At 42.7% G+C, this 22,943-nt stretch overlaps 1 protein-coding gene across 3 annotated transcripts in view; it reads right to left on the bottom strand.

The window, feature by feature from the left end:
- LOC137372585 (BMP/retinoic acid-inducible neural-specific protein 3-like) overlaps positions 1-22,943 on the bottom strand; it is a 199,930-nt gene that overhangs the window by 37,273 nt on the left and 139,714 nt on the right. For all 3 annotated transcript variants that reach the window (XM_068036523.1, XM_068036524.1, XM_068036522.1), the window contains exons 5-6: positions 17,680-17,785; positions 2,615-2,851 (exon numbers count right to left, since the gene is read on the bottom strand). In XM_068036523.1, coding sequence (XP_067892624.1) covers positions 2,615-2,851; positions 17,680-17,785 — 343 coding nt within the window. The remainder of the gene's footprint in view (positions 1-2,614; positions 2,852-17,679; positions 17,786-22,943) is intronic.

A 22,943-nucleotide genomic window follows, 5' to 3' on the forward strand; every position in this document is an offset into this window, starting at 1 on the left:
ACTCAAGGACAGAGATGGGAATCTATGCGTGGAGCCAGAGGAAATGGGTGAGGTGCTAAATGAGTACTTTGCATCAGTATTCACCAAGGAGAAGGACTTGGTGGATGATGAGCCTAGGGAAGGGAGTGCAGATCGTCTCAGTCATCTCATTATCAAAAAGGAGGAGGTGTTGGGTGTCTTGCAAAGCATTAAGGTAGATAAGTCCCCAGGGCCTGATGGGATCTACCCGAGAATACGGAGGGAGGCAAAGGAAGAAATTGCTGGGGCCTTGACAGAAATCTTTGCATCCTCATTGGCTACAGGTGAGGTCCCAGAGGACTGGAGAATAGCCAATGTTGTTCCTTTGTTTAAGAAGGGTGGTAAGGATAATCCAGGAAATTATCGGCCGGTTAGCCTTACGTCAGTGGTAGGGAAACAATTAGAGAGGATTCTTCGGGACAGGATTTACTCCCATTTGGAAACAAACGAACTTATTAGCGAGAGGCAGCATGGTTTTGTGAAGGGGAGGTCGTGTCTTACTAATTTGATTGAGTTTTTTGAGGAAGTGACGAAGATGATTGATGAGGGAAGGGCGGTGGATGTTGTCTATATGGACTTTAGTAAAGCCTTTGACAAGGTCCCGCATGGCAGACTGGTGCAAAAGGTGAAGTCACACGGGATCAGAGGTGAGCTGGCAAGATGGATACAGAACTGGCTCAGTCACAGAAGACAGAGGGTAACAGTGGATGGGTGTTTTTCTGAATGGAGGGATGTGACTAGTGGTGTTCCGCAGGGATCAGTGCTGGGACCTTTGCTGTTTGTAGTATCTAGAAATGATTTGGAGGAAAATGTAGCTGGTCTGATTAGTAAGTTTGCGGACCACACAAAGGTTGGTGGCGTTGCGGATAATGATGAGGATTGCCAGAGGATGCAGCAGGATATAGATCGGTTGGAGACTTGGGCGGAGAAATGGCAGATGGAGTTTAATCCGGACAAATGTGAGGTAATGAATTTTGGAAGGTCTAATGCAGGTGGGAGGTATACAGTAAATGGCAGAACCCTTAGGAGTATTGACAGGCAGAGAGATCTGGGCGTACAGGTGCACAGGTCACTGAAAGTGGCAACGCAGGTGGATAAGGTAGTCAAGAAGGCATACGGCATGCTTGCCTTCATCGGTCGGGGCATAGAGTATAAAAAGTGGCAAGTCATGTTGCAGCTGTACAGAACCTTAGTTAGGCCACACTTAGAATATTGTGTGCAATTCTGGTCGCCACACTACCAGAAGGACGTGGAGGCTTTGGAGAGGGTACAGAGGAGGTTTACCAGGATGTTGCCTGGTCTGGAGGGCATTAGCTATGAGGAGAGGTTGGAAAAACTCGGATTGTTTTCACTGGAACGACGGAGGTGGAGGGGCGACATGATAGAGGTTTACAAAGTTATGAGCGGCATGGACAGAGTGGATAGTCAGAAGCTTTTTCCCAGGGTGGAAGAGTCAGTTACTAGGGGACATAGGTTTAAGGTGAGAGGGGTAAAGTTTAGAGGGGATGTGCGAGGCAAGTTTTTTTACACAGAGGGTGGTGAGTGCCTGGAACTTGCTGCCAGGGGAGGTGGTGGAAGCAGATACGATAGCGACATTTAAGAGACATCTTGACAAATATATGAATAGGATGGGAATAGAGGGATATGGGCCCCGGAAGTGCAGAAGGTGTTAGTTTAGGCAGGCATCAAGATCGGCGCAGGCTTGGAGGGCCGAATGGCCTGTTCCTGTGTTGTACTGTTCTTTGTTCTTTGTACCCATGTCATGACCATGCCACATCCACACCTCGGCACGCTATGCCAGCAGGCTGCCAGACACTCGCAGCAACATTAATCCAGATTAATATTCTGCACTCCCTTATTTGATGCTTCGCTCAAGGGATAATTGCTAAGAATGTGGCAACACACTGCAGCTATGGTGTGGGCGCTATGTTTGTGTAAATATTCCCAAACAGTGTGTCTCTAGTTTCAGCCAAGGGAAATTGTCAAGTGGCAGCCAGGTATGGTCAGGGATTGTGAAGAAATCAAAGTATGACAGTTTTAGTTTTTTAGATTTAGAGGTACAGCACTGAAACAGGCCCTTCGGCCCACCGTGTCTGTGCCGACCATCAACCACCCATTTATACTAATCCTACACTAATTCCATATTCCTACCACATCCCCACCTGTCCCTATATTTCCCTACCACCTACCTATACTAGGGGCAATTTATAATGGCCAATTAACCTATCAACCTGCAAGACTTTTGGGAGGAACCCGGAGCACCCAGAGGAAACCCACGCAGAAACAGGGAGAACTTGCAAACTCCACACAGGCAGTACCCAGAATTGAACCCAGGTCGCTGGAGCTGTGAGGCTGCGGTGCTAACCACTGCGCCACCCAGACAGTAATCACAACCCAATCTCAACTCAATCCACCTCTGCACAATATGAAGATGAAGACAGACCCCCACTAAATCTCTGATTTTTGCAACAACTGACATTTCCAGGTGTGGCCTTTTACAAATGTACTGCCCTCTATTTGAGAGAATGCAGACTCCATTGTGAACCACCAAGAGCACTCAAAGTGGTTGTTAACCCGAAGAAAAGTTTCTGCTCACCCGACGCTTCAAACTCTTTGTTGTAGTTGGTCCAGGTGTCTGTTATCCACCGCAGGTTGTCCTCCAAGGCTTGGATGTCCATGTAAGGGCAGTTGCACTCTGGGTACTTGGGTGTACACTGGCACCAGCAGTCATGGTTCTTGCAGATGAAGCTGCCCTCCGAGTTACAAGCGAGGTAACTTAGAGCAGCTTCAACAAACCGCTCCCGCAAGTGCTCTGGCAGGATGGTCTGTAGGCCTGGAATAACAAGGACAATGAAAAGTTAGACACACACAAATGGTCATAAAACAAGAAACATTTTCTCACCAGAGATTAGTAGTAAATCTGTGGACAGAGCCATACACTCCAGGAAGGTGCCCATCTCAGCCAGAGTAGTGACAGGAATGATACAAATAGCCTCAGCATCACTGAGCTAGGGAGATGTGGGTGAGGGGGGGGGGGCGGGGGGGGAGGATAATCAAGCAGCAATTCCCCTGTTGTAACACTGTGGTGATCTTGGTGAAAATGTACACATATGGAAGACAAAGGAAAGCAGAGATTGGCTTGGCTTTAATGAGTTCTTACAATGCAACTAGGACCAGGTATCAGAGGGCTGATAGTGTCTGTGGAACACTATCTCACCATGAATCACTGAGAGCTGATAGTATCATTGGAACTAAGTTCCAGCATAATTTAATAAAGGTTGCATGTGTCCGGGAAACCCTATCCCAGCATTAGCCACTATTGGCTGCTCTGGCATGTGAATCAACAAGGGCTGCTCACTGTTCCCTGTCCCAGCATAAGTCAGAGAAGGTTGGCAGTAACATGTGAAACTGTATCTCAGGATGCATCAGCAAGGGATGAAAGTCCATCTCACCAATGTACGTAGGATTAACCATGGTTAGCAGAATATAAACACATCAACCACAGCCAGAAATTTAACTAAAACTACTTAAGCTACCAATCTGCTTCTATTCATACAACTTATAAGTATTCTCACCAAGATATTAGATTTCAAAATATTTTATAGTATTTTTGCATTCGGCGCTGTTTTGAAGAAGGGTTACATTGTCAGTAGTGCCGCCTTTCTGATGTGTTGATTTACTGAGGCCCTATCTTCCCTCTCAGGTGGATATAAAAGATCAGACCTTATTGACAAGGCTCTATTGGAAGAAGAGCAGAGAGGTTTTCCCAGTGTCGGGGCTAATATTTATCCCTCAATCAACATTACTAAAGTAAATTATCTGGTCAATCTCACAATCAACAGGTCAGATCAAAGCTGTGCCATCCTGCCACGTCTAGTCGAGAATGATAGTTGACAATTAAACAACTGTAAGAAGAGGCACCATGAACATCCCCACCCTCAATGCTAGTGAAGCCAAGCACATCAGTGCAAAAGGCAAGGCTGAAGCATTTGCAACCATCTTCAGCCAGAAGTGCGAAGTGGATAATTCATCTTGGCCTTCTCCTGAGGTCCCCATCATCACGGAAGACAGTATTCAGCCAATTCAATTCACCCCACGATATCAAGTAACGCCTGAACGCATTGGATACAGCACAGGCTATTTTCCCCAATAACAACCCGTCTCTAGTGCTAAAGACTTGTGTTCCAGAACTAGCCCGCCACTAGCCAAGCTGTTCCAGTGCAGCTACAACACTGGCGACTAACCGACAAAGTGGAAAATTGCCCAGTTATGTCCTGTCTACAAAATAAGCACAAATATAATCCAGCTAATTACCTCCCCATCAGTCTACTCTTAATCATCAAAGTGATGGAAGATGTAGTCGACAGTGCAATCAAGTGGCAGTTACTCACCAATAACCTGTTCACTGATGTTGAGTTTGGGTTCCACCTGGACTACTCAGCGTGAGACCTCACAACAGCCTTAGTCCAAACATGGATAAAAGAGCTGAATTCAAGAGGTGAGGCAAGAGTGAAAGCTCTTGACATCAAAGTAGCATTTGACCGAGTGTGACATCAAGGAAACAGAGCAAAATTGAAGTCAATGGGAATCAGGGGAAAACTCTGGTTGGAGTCATACCTCGTACAAAGAGTGTGGTTGTTGTAAGCCAATCATCTCAGCCCCAGGACATTGCTGCAGGAGTTCCTCAGGGTGGTGTCCTGGGCCCAACCATCTTCATCTGCTTCATCAATGACCTTCCTTCCATCACAAATGTCAGAAATGAACATTTGCACAATGTTCAGTCCCATTCGCAATTCCTCAGATAATGAAACTGTCTGTGCCCGCATGCAGCAAGAGCTGGACAACTTTCAGGCTTGGGCTGATAAGTGGCAAGTAACATTCGCACTGCACCAGTGGTAGGCAATGACCATCTCCAACGAGGGAGAATCTAACCACCATCCCTTGACATTGAATGGCATTAGCATCATGACATTCCCCCAGCATGTTAATGCTGGGGTCACCAGAAACTTAATTGGATCAGCCATATAAATACTGTGGCTGCAAGAGCAGGTCAGATGTTGGCTATTCTACAGTGAGTAACTCACTTCCTGACTCCCTAATCCTTTTCACCACCTATAAGGCACACGCCAGAGTGTGATAGAATGTTCTCCAATTGCCTGGATGCAAGTTAGCTCATTGTTGTGCTCAAAATGGCTGCTGCATTTCCCTACATTGCAAAAGTAGCTTATTGGCTGTGAGGTGTTTGGGACACCCTGAATTTGTGAATGATGATATACAAATGCAAGTTCTTCTTTCCTTTATTGTGCTAATATTTCATATACAAAATCACAACTGAATTTTGGAGGCAAAACTACTGTAAAGTGTTTAAAATTGCTAAATATTTGGTGGGGTAGTTATGGATTGGCTGAATAGAATCAGATTGGCAGAACAAAACAGTTTGAGTTGTGGCTGTGGTTAATGTTGCACTTTGCTAATCATGACTATTGTACGCAGATTGGTGCTCACTCAGCTGGTCAGCCTATTCTCAGGGAAGGAGTGGGCTCTGGACTTACACTGGGAAGAATACAGGCTTGAGGTACTCACAGAGAAGAGGGAGGAACATGGCTTGCTTAAAGAGAATGAATTCAACCAATCTAAGGAACAGATGGAGCAAAGGCCTTACTCTGCTTGAAGTGGGGCTTGGATGTAACCAAGAGGAGAGGACGCCCTGACAGGCATAGTTTGAAGGAAGGGTAGTGGAGGCAGTGGGGTTGGGAATGATGTAAGTTTTCTTTCCTGGTGGGAGGATGACAGGGTACAGAACAAGCAGGGAAAATGAGTTTGGTTTTAGCAGCGTATTCATCATTCCAAAACTCCCTTTGACATGATGCTGTATTACCACTTAAAGATAATGGACTGGAGTGCAATAATTCCCAGGAGAGTTTTATTGAAATAGCATTTTCATCAATAGACTTCAAACTAAATCAATGTATATTATTCCCTTGCATTTCAAAACTCCCGAAGCTTGTTATCAAGATATACTGAGTGAAGATTCAACATTGACTCGCTGTGGCATCTCCTGTGGATAAAGCACAGATACTGACATCGCAGAGAACTGGTCTCTGCAGGAGCTACACAGCACCGAAGAAAGGCATACCACTCTCAAATGCCACACAGCAGCAGGCCACTCCTGTTGATAAAACACGGACACTAAAACTAAAACAGAAGCTTTGGCTGGCCAAATCTCAAAGACAAGCAACTGTTTCCAACAAGCCAACTCAGCCACAAGGAAAAAAGGGGCAACTCAAGAATGGACCCAAATACATGCCCATGATTTGTGAAAACAGATAATTACACTGAAAGTGCACCAGGACACAGGCTTGGCGAAAACTGTAGGCATATCCCAAATACCTTCTTTCAAATAGGAGGACAAAAATACTGAAGCACATAAAAGCCCAAAGCGGAACACACATACTGAAGTCAATAGATTATGGCCTACAGTGATCTCGGGCATTGCCCATCCTTGAGACATTTCAATTGGTGCCATTTTTCAGTATTTTGGAACATACAACAAACATTTTTTTCTATCCGAAAAGGATTTTTTTTTTTTGCTGAGTTTTATTTGATAATGACTCTCCATTTTCCATTTCTAGGAATGAATTCTTCTTTATGCTTTATAACTTCTTGCTTTCAGTTACTGGGGCAAAATGCTTTCAGGAATTTACACTTTGTTAAATATTGGATTCAAACCCAGCCTGAACTCTGTTCAGGGCTAACAGCAGTATACAGTATTTTCCCTGTCACCCCACATCCCCACTGGTGCTGCATTTCTAGTGGGAATTTGAAACAGGTTCCCCCTGAAAATTTTAAATCTGATCATTTAAACAACCCATTCTGATTAATTTTAAACACAGTTGTACTTCACAGCTGATCAATTCTTAATCAGAACAGAAATGAAAAGGTCATATTTGGGTCTTCAACAGACCAATCAAACCCAACTTCCAGCAAAAGCTACCCCACCCCTCCCCTCATTGGTTTAATATAAAAATCAAATAAATTAAACAATTCAGGACTCTGCTTGGCTAAATATTTGAAGAAAATGCTGGAACAATGAGTTTTCTGAAGGAAGAGATTGCAGTTTGCAACAGACGTGGATATGTGCAGTCATCACTGTCAATGATTCTCTGTTGTCTTGTGGCTGTATTAGTTTAAACCTGATTACCCTTTGCCTTTGTAATAAATATACTTTGATAGAGTTGTTAGCTTTGGTAAGATTTTAACTGAACAGAGGGTGGAACAGGAAGTTAAAATCCAAGTGATACACTTACAGATTGTCCCCCCACCCCCACCCCACCGGCTATTTTAACTCTGCTGTTTTCTTGGGTGGCTGAGGTGCCTGTCTGACTTAGGGTGAAGCTTCATAAATATATGCAGTTCAGCATCATATCACTGGGATAGGACACTGATGGTATGTCAACTGCTTTCAGAGAGACATTTTACTCAGTAAAATCTAATGGACATCCAGTGGAGGCTCTGCCAGGTAATTTATCTTTATGGGGCCTGCAACAGCAATCCTGACCTTCTGAGCCCCACAAAGAAAACGTGGGTCAGAGTTGCCCCAACTTCCCACTCACAAAACCCCCCCAAATCTCCTCCCCTCGCCCATATAGGGAAGACCAAAGCCATTTTCTTCGGTCCCTGCTACAAACGCCAATCCCGAGCTACCGACTCCATTTCTTTCCCTGGCAACTGTCTGAGATTAAAGCAGACTGTTTGCAATTTGGTGCCATATTTGACCCTGAGGATACATATCCAAGCCTTCACTATGACTGTCTATGGCCACCAGTGAAACATTGTTTCACTTCATCCCTGCCTCAGCTCATTTTGCTACAGAAACCCTCATCCATGCCTTTGTTATCTCTAGACTTGACTATTCCAATGCACTCCTGGCCCTCTCTTGACATTTCATCGTGGACAAAGATTTTAGGAAGGTTGTACTCATCGATTGCAGGCCCGCTGGTGGCTAGTCAGGCCTATTAGTGACCGGCAGATTCTCCCACAGCGAGTACAAGTAAGATGTAGTCGCTGCTGGGGGCAATTGGATCTATCCTTCCCCTCCTTTTCTCTTTCAAGCTGGTTCTTCGCTTAGTATCAAAAGGTGTCTGTAACCCTCCTGATGTAACATCTCCAGACATCACAATCCAAGGCCTGCTTCCCACTGGCGATGGTCGATGTGGCACACAGAGAGGGACTTCTTCAGGGAGTCCTCGAAATGTTTGCATGAGGCCCCTCTGTTCCCTTTACCCATGGTCAGCTCTCCATACAACACAATCTTGGGTAGGCGACTGTCATCCATCCGGGCAACGTGACCGGCCCAACACAGTTGGCTTTGCAGGAAGATGGCTTGGTGATGTTGGCTGTTTCCAGGACTTCAATGTTTGAGATGCAGTCCTGCTGGCGGATCTTGAGGATGCTCCGGAGGCAGCGCTGATGGAAGTACTCTAGAAGACGTGCATGACGGCGGTATAGGACCCATGACTCGGCGCCATACAGAAGGGTGGTGAGGACTATGGCTTTGTACACTTTGAGTTTGGTCTGTGCTCTGAGGCTGTGGTTGCTTCACACTCATTTGTAGAGTCTGCCAAATGTACTGTTTGCTTTTGAGAGCCTATTGTCCACTTCCTTGTTTATGGTGGCATCAAATGAGAGGACGCTCCGCAAATAAGTAAATTGCTTGACGGCATTCAGCTCAGTTCCCTCAATGACAAAGCTTGGTGGTCTATATTCTTCTTGGGATGCAGGTTGATGCAGGACTTCAGTTTTCTTTAAACTGATTTTTAGTCCAAAGAGCTGTGCCGCCTTGGAAAAATGTGTTGTTATGCATTGTAGGTCTGACTGACTGTGGGCCAGAACAGCGCAGTCATCAGTGAAAAGAAGTTCACGGATGAGTTTTTCCTGGCCAGGCTTCCATGTTCTACCCTTCATAAATTGAGGTCATCCAAAACTTTACTGTTCATGTCCTCACTTGCACCAAGTCCCATTCACCTATTACCCTGTGCTCAATGATCCCCACTGACTCCTGGTCAAGCAATGCCTTTATTTTAAAATTCTCATCCTTGTTTTCAAATGTCTCTGTGCACTTGCCCATCCCTATCTCAGTAATCTCCTTCAACTCCACAATCCGACATATCTGTGCTCATCCAATTCTGGCCTCTTGAGGATCCCCAAATTTAATTGCTCCACCATTGGTGGCAGTACCTCAAGCTGCCTAGGCCCTAAGCTCTGGAATTCCCTCCCTAAACCTCCCTGCCTCTCTACCTCTCTTTCCCCCGTTAAGATACCCCTTAAAGCCGACCTCTTTGACCAAGCTTTTTGGGTGCCTGTTCTAATATCACCTGTTGTAAGTAATAGACTTATTTCCATGGCATTTCTCTGCCCACTTTCTTGTTATGACCAGGTGAGAAGGGGCCTAGGGTTCCCTCTCAGCCTTTGCTTGGTTTAACCGTAACAGGGTTTAATTTTAAAAATACCGTGTTTTTAGCTTCCCCCCAGTAAATCCTTGTTCACTGCTCCAATTGTAAGGCAAAGAACTTAATTCAGACAGGTTTTCTTAGATTTTAAACAAAAAAGGCAGAAGTTTATTAATCTTAAACTCTAATCCAGTTATCGACGATGAATATGTGACGCGACCGCGCTGGCATGCATATGTGATAAACAAACACGCAGATAGAGACAGAAAAGTAGAAAAGACTGAAGGGGAAAAGTTTGAGCCAATAGATGGGTTTCTATTTTACTGTCCTTTGAGTTTGCTGTGAAGTCTTTGGTTGCCGGTCAGACTTACAATTTGTTGGGGCCCAGTTGTTCAACTTGTTTCGAGGTCAGAATCTTTTCTCTCTTGAGATTTGTGTGTCTTCCCTGGGTCAAGTGGCTTGGGAGACAGAGACAGAGACAGAGAGAGAAACACAGAGAGAGAGAGACAGACACAGAGAGAGAGCCACAGAGAGAGAGACAGAGCGAGAGAGAGACAGAGCGAGACACACACACACACACACACACACACACACACACACACACACACACACACACACACACACACACACACACACACACACACACACACACACACACACACACGCTTCATTGTTCCAGGTTCCAGTTCAAACAGCCTTCTGAGTCTTTCTCTGTGGCATAATTCAAACAAAACCCAGGCTGCCTAGCAGGTTAGTCATGTTACTAAAATAAAAGCAAAATACTGCAGATGCTGGAAATCTGAAATAAAAACAAGAAATGCTGGAACCACTCAGCTGGTCTGGCAGCATCTGTGGAAAGAGAAGCAGAGTTAACGTTTCGGGTCAGTGACCCTTTTTCAGAACAGTTCCGAAGAAGGGTCACTGACCCGAAACGTTAACTCTGCTTCTCTTTCCACAGATGCTTTTAAATTGTTGAGTGCTGAGTGGTTCCAGCATTTCTTGTTTTTATTATAGTCATGTTACTAACTGGTTTGACCACTTCTGTTTGTGGATTCTGCCATCTTAGCAGTCATCCTGGAATGTGAGCTGCCTCACCTTCAATGACTGGTGATCAAAGTCCATTGTGGATGAAGTGGACCAAGGAATAGTCCTTTGCCTCCACAAGCACTGTCTATTAGTCCTTCCAGCCAAGCGTCTGGTGAATTTTTTTTCGAAACAAGTCCTTTCTTCACTCCAACAACAATTTAAAATCAATGAACATATGACAACATTAATATGCCTCATTCTTGGCAGCGGGTCTGCATGACAATCTTAAAGCTGTCTGAGTTCAGTAAAATGGGTTAAAATAATAGAGAAAAACATCACATGGGCATATTCAAATGTTGGTCACTGTTACTGCATGATGTGATTCCAACCTCGCAGGCTACACGGAAGCAGCCTTCTTCAATAAAACACCAGTCTGTACCACCCAACTGAAAGACTGCCAAATATACTGCAAACTCTCCAATTTGTGATGAACGTTCTTCTCCAAAAATATCTGAATTAAAATGTAAATCATCAATAACTATTTTTGATTTGACAGTGTATAAATAGAGGTGGTTGTGAATTATAGAAAGACGTAACACGGAACTGCACAACTTATGTATGTGTCAGATACTTCAAGTACATCAGGTGCCATTTCATTTGTAACCAGTTTCCATCCTCATATGTAGTTGATTTCTATTCCAGTTGAACCCTTTCACTATACTGCATATTATATAACACCGCTCCTTCTATTTTATAAAACGCTGGTACAGAATATAGCACTGCACTTTATATTAAGTAACACCCTGTTGCAAAGTATAATACTGCACTTCTTATTATAGATCAACATGTTGCAGAGTATAACACTCCACTTTGCATGATATAAAAACTGTGTATCACTGAGCACAGTGCTTGTAACAATTTGTGACCTACTTTAAGTTCTTTTATGTGAAATTTTGCCTGCCATATTTTAATCCACCATTAACTTGCTGACGATGAAAACAGCACAAATATTTAACATAAACCTCTGAATCAATACACTAAAATGGTGTGCAGCGGCATTGGAAGTGTTCTTCACTCATGGAGTTCAACGCAATACAAAGTGTTGGTGGCTGTAATGCTCCTACATACTTCGCATAATATGTAGTGAGATTGACATTTGTACATATAAATTCAGATGCTACTGGAAAAGCAAAGCCAGATGTGAGCTGCTCATGCTGAAGAGCTACCATCTACAAATCCAATGGATAGCTATTAATTCATTTTTCTGACTGAAGGACATATGTAAATGAACATTGGCCAGGATGCTAGCAGATCTCCCTGCTCCTTTTCAAATAGTGTTATGGATCTTTTACATCTACCTGAATAGTCAGATGGGTCCTCAATTTCACATCTCACTCAAAAAAATGGCACCTCTGACAATACAGTACTCCACTTAAGTATCAGCCTAGATTATATGAACAAGATTTGAAGGGGGACTTGAACCCACAGCCACCTGATTCAAAGACACGCAGGCTATCAAAGAACAAAGAACAGTACAGCACAGGAACAGGCCATTCGGCCCTCCAAGCCTGCGCCGATCTTGATGCCTGCCGAAACTAACACCTTCTGCACTTACGGGGCCCATATCCCTCTATTCCCTTCCTATTCATATATTTGTCAAGATGTCTCTTAAACGTCACTATCGTATCTGCTTCCACCACCTCCCCTGGCAGCAAGTTCCAGGCACTCACCACCCTCTGTGTAAAAAAACTTGCCTCGCACATCCCCTCTAAACTTTGCCCCTCGCACCTTAAACCTATGTCCCCTAGTAACTGACTCTTCCACCCTGGGAAAAAGCTTCTGACTATCCACTCTGTCCATGCCGCTCATAACTTTGTAAACCTCTATCATGTCGCCCCTCTACCTCCGTCGTTCCAGTGAAAACAATCCAAGTTTTTCCAAGCTCTCCTCATAGCTAAAGCCCTCCAGACCAGGCAACATCCTGGTAAACCTCCTCTGTACCCTCTCCAAAGCCTCCACGTCCTTCTGGTAGTGTGGCGACCAGAATTGCACGCAATATTCTAAGTGTGGCCTAACTAAGGTTCTGTACAGCTGCAACATGACTTGCCAATTTTTATACTCTATGCCCCGACCGATGAAGGCAAGCATGCCGTATGCCTTCCTGACTACCTTATCCACCTGCGTTGGCACTTTCAGTGACCTGTGCACCTGTACGCCCAGATCTCTCTGCCTGTCAATACTCCTAAGGGTTCTGCCATTTACTGTATACCTCCCACCTGCATTAGACCTTCCAAAATGCATTACCTCACATTTGTCCAAATTATACTCCATCTGCCATTTCTCCGCCCAAGTCTCCAACCGACCTATATCCTGCTGTATCCTCTGAAAATCCTCATCACTATCCGCAACTCCACCAACCTTTGTGTCGTCCGCAAACTTACTAATCAGACCAGCTACATTTTCCTCCAAATCATTTATATATACTACAAACAGCAAAGGTCCCAGCACTGATCCCTGCGGAACACCACTAGTCACATCCCTCCATTCAGAAGAACACCCATCCACTGTTACCCTCTGTCTTCTGTGACTGAGCCAGTTCTGTATCCATCTTGCCAGCTCACCTCTGATCCCGTGTGACTTCACCTTTTGCACCAGTCTGCCATGCGGGACCTTGTCAAAGGCTTTACTAAAGTCCATATAGACAACATCCACCGCCCTTCCCTCATCAATCATCTTCGTCACTTCCTCAAAAAACTCAATCAAATTAGTAAGACACGACCTCCCCTTCACAAAACCATGCTGCCTCTCGCTAATAAGTTTGTTTGTTTCCAAATGGGAGTAAATCCTGTCCCGAAGAATCCTCTCTAATTGTTTCCCTACCACTGACGTAAGGCTCACCGGCCGATAATTTCCTGGATTATCCTTACCACCCTTCTTAAACAAAGGGACAACATTGGCTATTCTCCAGTCCTCTGGGACCTCACCTGTAGCCATTGAGGATGCAAAGGTTTCTGTCAAGGCCCCAGCAATTTCTTCCCTTGCCTCCCTCAGTATTCTAGGGTAGATCCCATCAGGCCCTGGGGACTTATCATTGGCATGCGAACCAAGCTGCTACATACAAAGCAAGGCAATTGTTTGCAGCTCCCAAACCATTTTCCAATCTTTTATTTTCTTAGTGATGGACCACAGAAGCTCCCTTCCCTCGTGAATCTTCTGAAATGCTTCAGATGTGTTATCAAGGGAACAGCACAGCCCCATCCATTGGATACAGTGGTGAGCAAGGCCTCTACCTGAGGCTATGAAAGAAAATTAAGGAGTGTGAAATGTATGCCAAGTCAGTCAGCTGGGTTGAAAATCAGCTTGGCCAGAGAAAGCAGAAGATGCTGATAAAGAAATGCTGTTTGTGCGGAAAGTAGTAATTACTGGGAATCAGCAGACCTCATTATTCAAGTATTTGTTGTTTTTCTTAATTCATACTTCAGGTGCCTTTTTTGTTTGGCACTTATCCAGGTTATGTCAGTAACACCAAAAGCAGTCTATGGACAACCAGTGTAAAAATTCTTCCAATCCACCCCAACAAGGCTTATAAAGCCCAACCTGAAGTGGGCCCCTTTCCCCTGAAATACTGTCAATTTTACCATTTATTACAGCAATCATGGTGGGAATTCCAAAATTGAGATGCCCAACAGTATCAAAATGCCCATCAGCACTCATTGGTTAAGCTTACACATGAAGAATGGGCACTCATGGAAGGTGGCCTGCACATCTGGAACCATTTCTGAGTCAGGATTAACACAATCTTTAATGTATCTGCAATGGATGGAATCTACTGGCAAAAGTAGAAAAGGAGAAAGATTTGAGTCTGACTGCCAATCAAATCACTATAAATATATTAAATAGAAGGCTGATTTCAACTGATGCCCATCACACCTCAATAATTTTAGATTATTATCAAGCAAGGGAATTCATAAGTTGTTAAGTCATCATGAAGTCATTCCAAGTCATTATGAAGGTAGCCTTTTGAGTATTATTTGGAGTTTGGGGCTTCTTCCCATCGAGAGCAAGAACAAATGGTAGAATGGAAAAGATAACAGAGACAAGTCTGTGAGAGTATTTATTATAATTAAACAATGAGTGCATCTTCCATTATCCATACGCCTTTTATCGGACTTCCCAATTAGTTTGGAGGATTTGCACAGCAGATATGGTGTTGGAAACTCAGCTCAGTGTTTGTAATATTGGTGCCCTTTCTGACAGTCAGATTCTGCATGAGACAATGGCCAAGGAGTGGCATGGAATCACTAGTGAGAGTATGTATTTTGCAGTTGAAGGTGATGGCTTCAGTCTTCCCAATGTTCAACTCGAGGAAATTGCAGCTCATCCAAGACTGGATAGCAGACAAGCAGTCTGACAACACAGAGGCAGTTGTGGCCGGTTTGCAGAGGTGATGCAGAGGTAGAGCTGGATGTCATCAGTGTACAAGTAGAAACTGACTCCTTGCTGCAAATGAAGTTAAAGAGGTGGGGCCAAGGATAGATCTTTGGTAGGCTCTGGAGATACTCAAATAAGGAAGGAAGAGACGCCATTGCTGGAAATGCTCTTGCTATGATTAGATAGGAAAGAGTGGAACCAAGTGAGGACCATCTCACTGAGCAGCAAAACAGTGGAGAGCTGTTGGAGGATGATGGTGTGGTCGAGCATATCAAAGGTTGCAAAGAGGTCAAGGAGGGTGAGGATGGATAATACACACTGGCCACAGTCAGAAGAGATTTCATTTGATTTTGGTGAGAGCCATTTTGGTGCTGCGGCAGGGATGTGAATTTGATCTGGAAGATTAAATATGGAGTTGTGGGGGAGAACCAGGCACTGATTTGGGAGATGGAATTTGTCAAGAACTTCAGAGAGGAGTGGGAGGTTGGAGATGAAGTGGCAGTTTGCAAGGAGAGAGGGGTGGAGGATGTCATTTTTCGAGGAGATTTTGTCAGTGGTTTTGAAAGGGAGAACAAGAGTATCAAGGAGAAGGAACCATTTGTAATGTGAACAAACATGGGAGCCAGGAAGAGAAGTTGGGTGGTCAGCAGCTTAATGGGAATGGGAGCAAGTGAGCAAGAGGTGGATCTCATGGACAAGGTGAGCTTGGAGACGGCATGAGGGGAGTTTGGAGAGAAACAAGTGAAAAAGATATTGAAGAGGGGAGCTGAGCTTGTGCAGTGCAAAATTTGCATTCTACGGGGTTGGAGGGGAATGGGGCTAGTTTTGTTTTACAACATTTTCTGTTGCATTTTCCTGAATTTGTAATGTAATTCTTTTCCTTGACTACAATTTCTGATCTTGTGATGTGCTTTCCTTTTCCATATATTCTTGAATTTTTTTCTTCTCTTGTTGTTGAAATCCAATCCTATTATATATCTTTTTCACCTACTTCTGGCTTAGGTGTTAACCTGTTTTCTCTCTTAGATGGAGCTAAAAGATACCATGGCAGTTTTCAAAGAAAATCAGGGACTTCTCCCAGTGTCCAGGCTAAAGCCTATACTAAACAGTGGCAAAACTACAATTACTAGGTTACTTGGCTCATTGCTGTTTGTGGGGCTTTGCTGTTCACAATTGGTTGATATGTTTCCTTATATTACTACAGAGACTATACTTCAAAAGTACTTCATTGTCTGTAATTTGAGAGGTCCGGAGATCATGAAAGGCACTATATAAATACAAGTTCTTCCTTTCTTCCATATATGTGCTTCTATAATCCTGTTCTTTAAAACCTCACACAATGAAATGCACTATCGAGTAGTTAAATTCAAAAGCTCAATACAATCCAAATGGGCGTATCTGATGTCAACAAGTACGGATATAAACTGAGTTGTTTCATGGATATACAGTATACCATTAGGTTAATCTGTGGTTGGACTAAATTTGGAAGCAAATAACTGAGGAAATTTTATGTGAAGTATAACTGAACATTTTACTGAAGTCGACATTCACTCAGTATTCATCTTTAGATTAAACCTGCCACTTGGTTTCAAGTTCTGTAGTTCTCCAGTTTCAATCTGTTTCCTTTTACTGTTTGTGCAATTCCATATTTATAACAAACTAAATTCATTTTGTGGCACTTGACCTCTGGCCTTTCTGTCGTGGCATCTAAACATTAAATTAAACCATCTCCGACAACTGTTCACGGAAGACAAGGATCAGCAATGGGTATACGGCGAAAGTACAGCAATCACACTGACACAGATAGGCATAACAGAGGAAAACTGGATCAATCAAACTGACACCAAGAGGAATAATATAAAAGGAAACTTCAGCAATCACAGTGACATTGATATGAATAATAAGAAAACCAGAGTAGGGGGTTGGATTATAAGAGTAAGAGAGCCTTGCTCCAATTACATGGGGCTTTGATAAGACTCGTACTATGTGAAGTTTTCATCTTTTTTCCTCAGGAAGAATATAATTGCCTTAGAGAGGGTGCAGAAAGAAAGGGTTTTGGGATGAGAGGGCTGTCATATCAGAAGAGATTGAGTAGAATGGGCCTATATTCTTCAGAGTTTAAAATTCTTAGGAAGTTTGACAGGGTAGATGCTGAAAGGCTGTTTCCCCTGGCTGGAGAGTATCGAATGAGAGAACAAGAATGAGAACAACTGAGTTTTGGGCACTAAGGGAATCAAAGGATATGGGGATAGGGTGGGAAAGCAGAGATGATATAAAAGTTCAGCCATGACCTTCTTGAACAATGGAGAAGATTTGAGGCATTGCATGGCCTACTCAATCTCCCATTTCTTATGTTCTTATATCCTTATCACTCTGACACCAAGGGGAATGATTCAGGAAAACATCAGCACACAACCCTGACTACAATGGAAATAATACATGTAGTAGTTATTAAAAACAAATGAATTTGTTATAATTGTGCTACAATGATATACAGTGGAATTGGACTGCAATAATCCTGTACTTTTAGTATTTACTGCATTGTGTAAATTACGGAGTTATTCATGAGAACCCCAGCAGTTGCTGTTGATGTTGTAGGAACGACATGAAATAATGCAACAACCAGTTTGGCACATGAATAATAGAACTTCAGCCATTGCACCTAGACTTAAGGAAACAAGGAAAGAAAAGCACAATGTACATCAACAGTTACAGGTATAATAAGAGAAATTTGAGCAATCGCACCTGTACTGACCTTGTAAGTGAATTTTGTTCTCAGGACTTTGCACCAAAACTGAACTGACAGAGTCTAGGTTGTCATAGTTACTGCATCCAAGAGGTCCTGTTCTGGTTTCAGTTACCTGGACAACCAGAGAAAGAGGAAAGTTTGTCAGTGAAGATCTTGTAGTATTTTGCTCATTTGCCCTCACTACGAGTTTTCAATTGGATGACAGGAGTCTAACAGCAGAACTTCCAATTTCTGGATGCAATTTGCAAAATAACTACATTTTTGCACCTGACGGGTCTGTTTGAAAATATAATTGAGACGAATCAGATTCCACTACAGAATAGAAATTGAGATTCGTCTTTTGACAATATATTTTGCCATGTACCTCTTGGCATTGGTAAACATTCCAATTCAAGGTTGGCCTTGAACTTCACAAATCTCCCAGTTTGGTTATTCACTCAGACTAGGCTGAGTTGCATATTATGGGGGCAATGATTTTCTTTATTTGTAATGTGAGCAGATATACTGTGGTGTGGCTCACGGCACAATTCAGAGGTTGCGTTGTTGCAAGGGGTGGGTGTTGTGAGGTGTGGAAATGGGGAATATGGGTCTCCAGTGAAAGAATTTTGAAAAGAAAGTTTGTCAGGGGTTTCTCCTGTGACACACATTACTGGTTTCATCAAAATCAATAATTGAATTTTCCTGGTCTGCTGCAGACAGATAATACAATATATTTGTTTCCCACATCCCACAAATCTATAAATCTATATATGATGCAGGCAAGGAATTCTTCATGTTTATTATTAAGCAGTTTAGTTGCGGGGTTCACAGAAAATAGCAGGAAATACATAAAACTTTTCACTTAATTTTATTAATTCTAAAATTATTAGAGATCAACTAATTTGCATCTTTATCTAACAAATACCTTGTGTTACCAAAAAAAAAGCCAGTTAAACACTTAAATTCAAGATTTTCATTCAGAACCATCTTCCAAACTTCAATAACCATCCAGGCTTTCCAAAACTTTCTAATATTCGCATGCGAATAATGTTTGTCATTTCCAATATGAACTTAAATAAAAAGCAACATCAAGTGTGACCATTTAAGATGCAGTACAAAAATAAATCATTCCTCTTGGAGATTACTCACTGGTCCTCTGGCTATATCTGTGTTTAGCTCTCTTACTATAACTGCATTATTGGTTAACCAATCAAGCCCAGGAGGTAGTGGTAAAGGGATTGCCATCAGTCTGGCAAATGTTACCAGCGGGGTCCCACAGTCTGTTCTGCAACCTTTTTTGTCTAATATCTTTATAGTTGATCTGGTGCAAGGAGTCAGAAGCACAGTGGCTAAATTTGCAGATGATACAAGGCTAATAATGAAAGCAGTATACTCCAAAGCTGCACAGGATAAGGATTTGAATATATGCGGGAATTGGGCAGACAGGTAGCAGATGAAATTCAAAGTAAAGAAAAGCAAAGTGCTTCACATGGGGACCAAAAATCTAGGAAGGGAGTATTACTTAAATGGAAAGAAAATAACGTGCATGGTAAATGAAAAAAAGATCTGGGGTCCCGACTGACAATAAATTGAAGCTGTTACAATAATGCTCAGTGACAATGAACAAAGCAAATCAGATGTTGGGATGTAATAAAAGGTGAATATTGATCCAAAATAGTGAGATAAAGCTGCCTCTCTATAAATCTTTGGTGTGACCACATTTACAATGTGTACAGCTGCGGTCACCATGGTACAAAAAGAATATTGCAGCTATTGAAAGGATATAGAAAACAGCAACGAGTTAAATTAAGGGATCCAAGGGATTGTATTATAAGGAGTGATTATGTAAATTGGGCAAGCTCTCACTGGGAAAGAGAAGGTTGAGAGATGACATGACTGCTGAATTTTGGATTCTAAAGGGACTAGATAATATAGATCATGACAAGGTATTTCACCTTGTTCAGAACAGTTGAACAAGTGGCATGCTCAGAAGGAGCCATGAAAAACAATGAACTGGAGAAATTATGAATTTAAAAAAATCAGCTGTTAAACTGAACCACAAGGAAATGGGCACATTTGTACCACAGAAAAAATGGAGTAGAGGTCCGGTGACCCCAATGAATCCATCTTCACAATTTAAATACAAGTCCTCAAAAACATACTTAACAAAAAATATAGAAGCACTTTCATAACAAAATAAAACATTAACCCTTTTTTTAAAACCTATGAGAAAACCTGTCATTTTTCTGTTTATTTGGCACTAAAAATACTCAGGGACTAATACTCCATTTTTAACAAACACTATCTGCGGTCAGTTGGGAGGTGAAAAGTGGAAGCCACCCACACCACTTGTCTGTAATAAATGGAACTACCCTGCACTTGAAAGGGAGAAAATTCAAAACTAAGCTATAGAAACAATATTTTAGCGAGAAAGCAATTAATCTATGGAATAGACTAGGGAGATGGTAGAGGCAGTTCGTATTGATTAATTCAAATGCAAATTAAATATAGTTCTTTCAGAAAATAACATTTTGGAATGCAGTATATGAGTAACTTGAGACATCTCAGTTGGAAGTGTAGCATGCTTGGTGATTTTGGACTACTCTGCTCCCACTCATTGCTCCATCTAACAGCCTGCCCCCACATACCTCTCTCTACCAGCCTTCTCCCATCCATCTCTCTATCGATCTTCCTGTTCCACCGATCTCGCCATCTAATGGCCAGCCCACATTTATCTCTCCATCGAATAATCTGCTCATAACCACCTCTTCATCTAATGGTCTGCTCCCACTCATCTCTTCACCTATGTTCGTTTTATTAAACTATCATTGTGTTATAATGACAGTTTATGGAACACATTCCATTATTTAACTCAGTCAGCAACTTTGAAACAACTGGGACCCAAAAGCCACGTTATTGCTTTTTAAAGGACAAAATATGAAGTTATTTTTAATGGTGCACATTTTATAAACTGCAGCTTCTCAAACATGGCACTTAATCCATCCATGTAAGTCCCTGAAGAGAACAGTTCTTTAAGCAATTCCCCTTGCACTGCTTGTTCAGCTATGTTTTGCTGAGGTTGATAAGGATATCATCAATTTCCATCAGTCACTTTAACTGCATCATAGAGGAGCTAGCACCAAAAGGCACAATTCTATTTATCAAAATTCAGAGGTTGGAATGAAATCCCAGTGGTCTAGAAAAATCACACTTCATCACATATCATTTGTCAAACAAATGCAGTTGCTAAGTGAGGAACTGCCTTGGTATTTGTGCTCTTTCAAGCAAGCTTGCAGTCAATAAAGATGCTGATTTGAGGGGGGATGTGCATGAATTAATTCAAGTGTGGAACATAGTTTGTCAATCATTCCCAACAGATAAGTGGACATCTTTGCTGTGTTGTCATTTTCCTTGTCTTTTTTTCTTTTGTTTAACAAGTACCAGAAACAAAATAGATGCCAGGATACGAAGCCAGAGCATAGAAATACTGTGTGCCAAAGTGGAAAATATTCAAGGTCATGTGCACAGTCTTGACCAAACCTCCTTATTCATGTTTAAACATGGCTTTTTTTTGGCAGAATCTGGTACGAGCTCACAAGACAACAGTCTTGTTTGTACTGTGTCTTTATTGAACTGCCTGCTGTTGGATGCCTGCAGTGAGCGCCTCATGGCAGAGGTCACATGACTACAGCAAGCCAGGAGGCACATTAGTACAGTATTGCATTTCTATCCCAAACATCCACCTTTTCATACAAAAAACAAAAACAAAAAATTGGAAGCATTATCATTTACACACAAAATATCCACTATACACACACGACTGTTCTCATGCATTCGCAGTTTGTTATTTTCGTCAGTCTCTGCACAGGCATTGCACACAGTCTTTAAATCATGCTGGTCTCAAATGGTGCACATTGTCATTGGCTGTTCATCTGGGTGATTTTCCTTCTCCAGGGAGTGTCAATCCAGTGTCACTTGTTGCCGCAGAAACTGTTGTTCCATTTCTCTTGTTGGGGTGCTGTGGACCTCTGGGACTGATGGTTGATCTGTGCAGGTGAGTTCACAACTTCCTGCAGTGACGGAACACCTTCTCCAGTTGTGCGTATGTGCCTGTGGTTGCAATATATCTGGTTGTTCACTTCCACCGCATATGATTGGCGACAATTGCTCTACGCAGGTCCAAAGTTTGCCACTTGGGCTGACTCTTGAGAGCTTTGAAGGTTTGTACCCTGACTGCCTCTCCAATACTCAATTCTGGCAATGGTTTGGCGGTTTTGTCAATGAAATTTGGCTCTCTGCCATTTCACCTTGATTTTGTCACTCATGCCTGTTACTACTTCTGGCTTCAGTAGCTTTTTTGCTGTTGGAAGAGTAGCTTGGGTGAGGTGTGACATTAGTCTTTGTACTGGACTACTTTCCATGCCTTCAGTAGGTGTGTTTTTCCACTTGAGGATTGCCTTGTATACATCTGTGCTGGATTTGCTCGATTTCAATGATTCCTTTGGTGATTTTCACTGCCATCTCAGCCTTTCCATTTGACTGGGGATAGTGTGGATATGAAGTATGGTATTGAATTTCCCAATCCTTTATGAAGCAGCTGAATTCTTCACTTGTGAACTGAGGGCCATTGTCGCTCATCACAATGTCTTGAATGCCATAATGACTGAAGTCTGCTTTCAGGCATTCTACAGTCTCACTGGTAGTCATTGAAGTCAGTTGGTCTACCTCCCAGTGGTCAGAATAGTAGTCTCTGGTGACTAGATAATCAGTTCCTGTGAGAGTGAAGAGGTCTACTCCTAGCTACATCCATGATCTGTCTGGGATGTCATAGGTCATCAGCAGCTCTTTAGCTTGCTTAGCTTGGTACTCATTCCACACACTGCACTGGCTGATGCGGTCCTTGATTTCATTGCTCATGTTTGGCCAGTAAAGCACTTCTCTTACCTTGCTCAGACTTGACTTAATTCCTTGATGGTCTGTATGGATGCACTTTAGCATCTCTCCACTCAACTCCTTAGGGATAATGACTATTTCCTTTGTACAAGATGCCATCTTGGGCCGTCAATTCATCTCTAAGCCCAATACACGCTTGTGGCCATAGGAGTGTCCTTGATACTTTCAAGCCATCCTTTATCACTACTTCTTGCAACACTTGGAGAGTTGCATCTTGTTGGATAGTTCACTTGATTTGAGCAAGGTGCTTGTCTGTCAGATTCAATGTCTCTGCTGGGTTGATGACTTCCAGAGCATGTCGAGCTGTAGCTACACATTGGATCTGAAAGATTTCACAC

The sequence above is a fragment of the Heterodontus francisci genome, chromosome 8, assembly GCF_036365525.1.
Source record: "Heterodontus francisci isolate sHetFra1 chromosome 8, sHetFra1.hap1, whole genome shotgun sequence".
Classification (NCBI taxonomy): Eukaryota; Metazoa; Chordata; class Chondrichthyes; order Heterodontiformes; family Heterodontidae; genus Heterodontus; species Heterodontus francisci.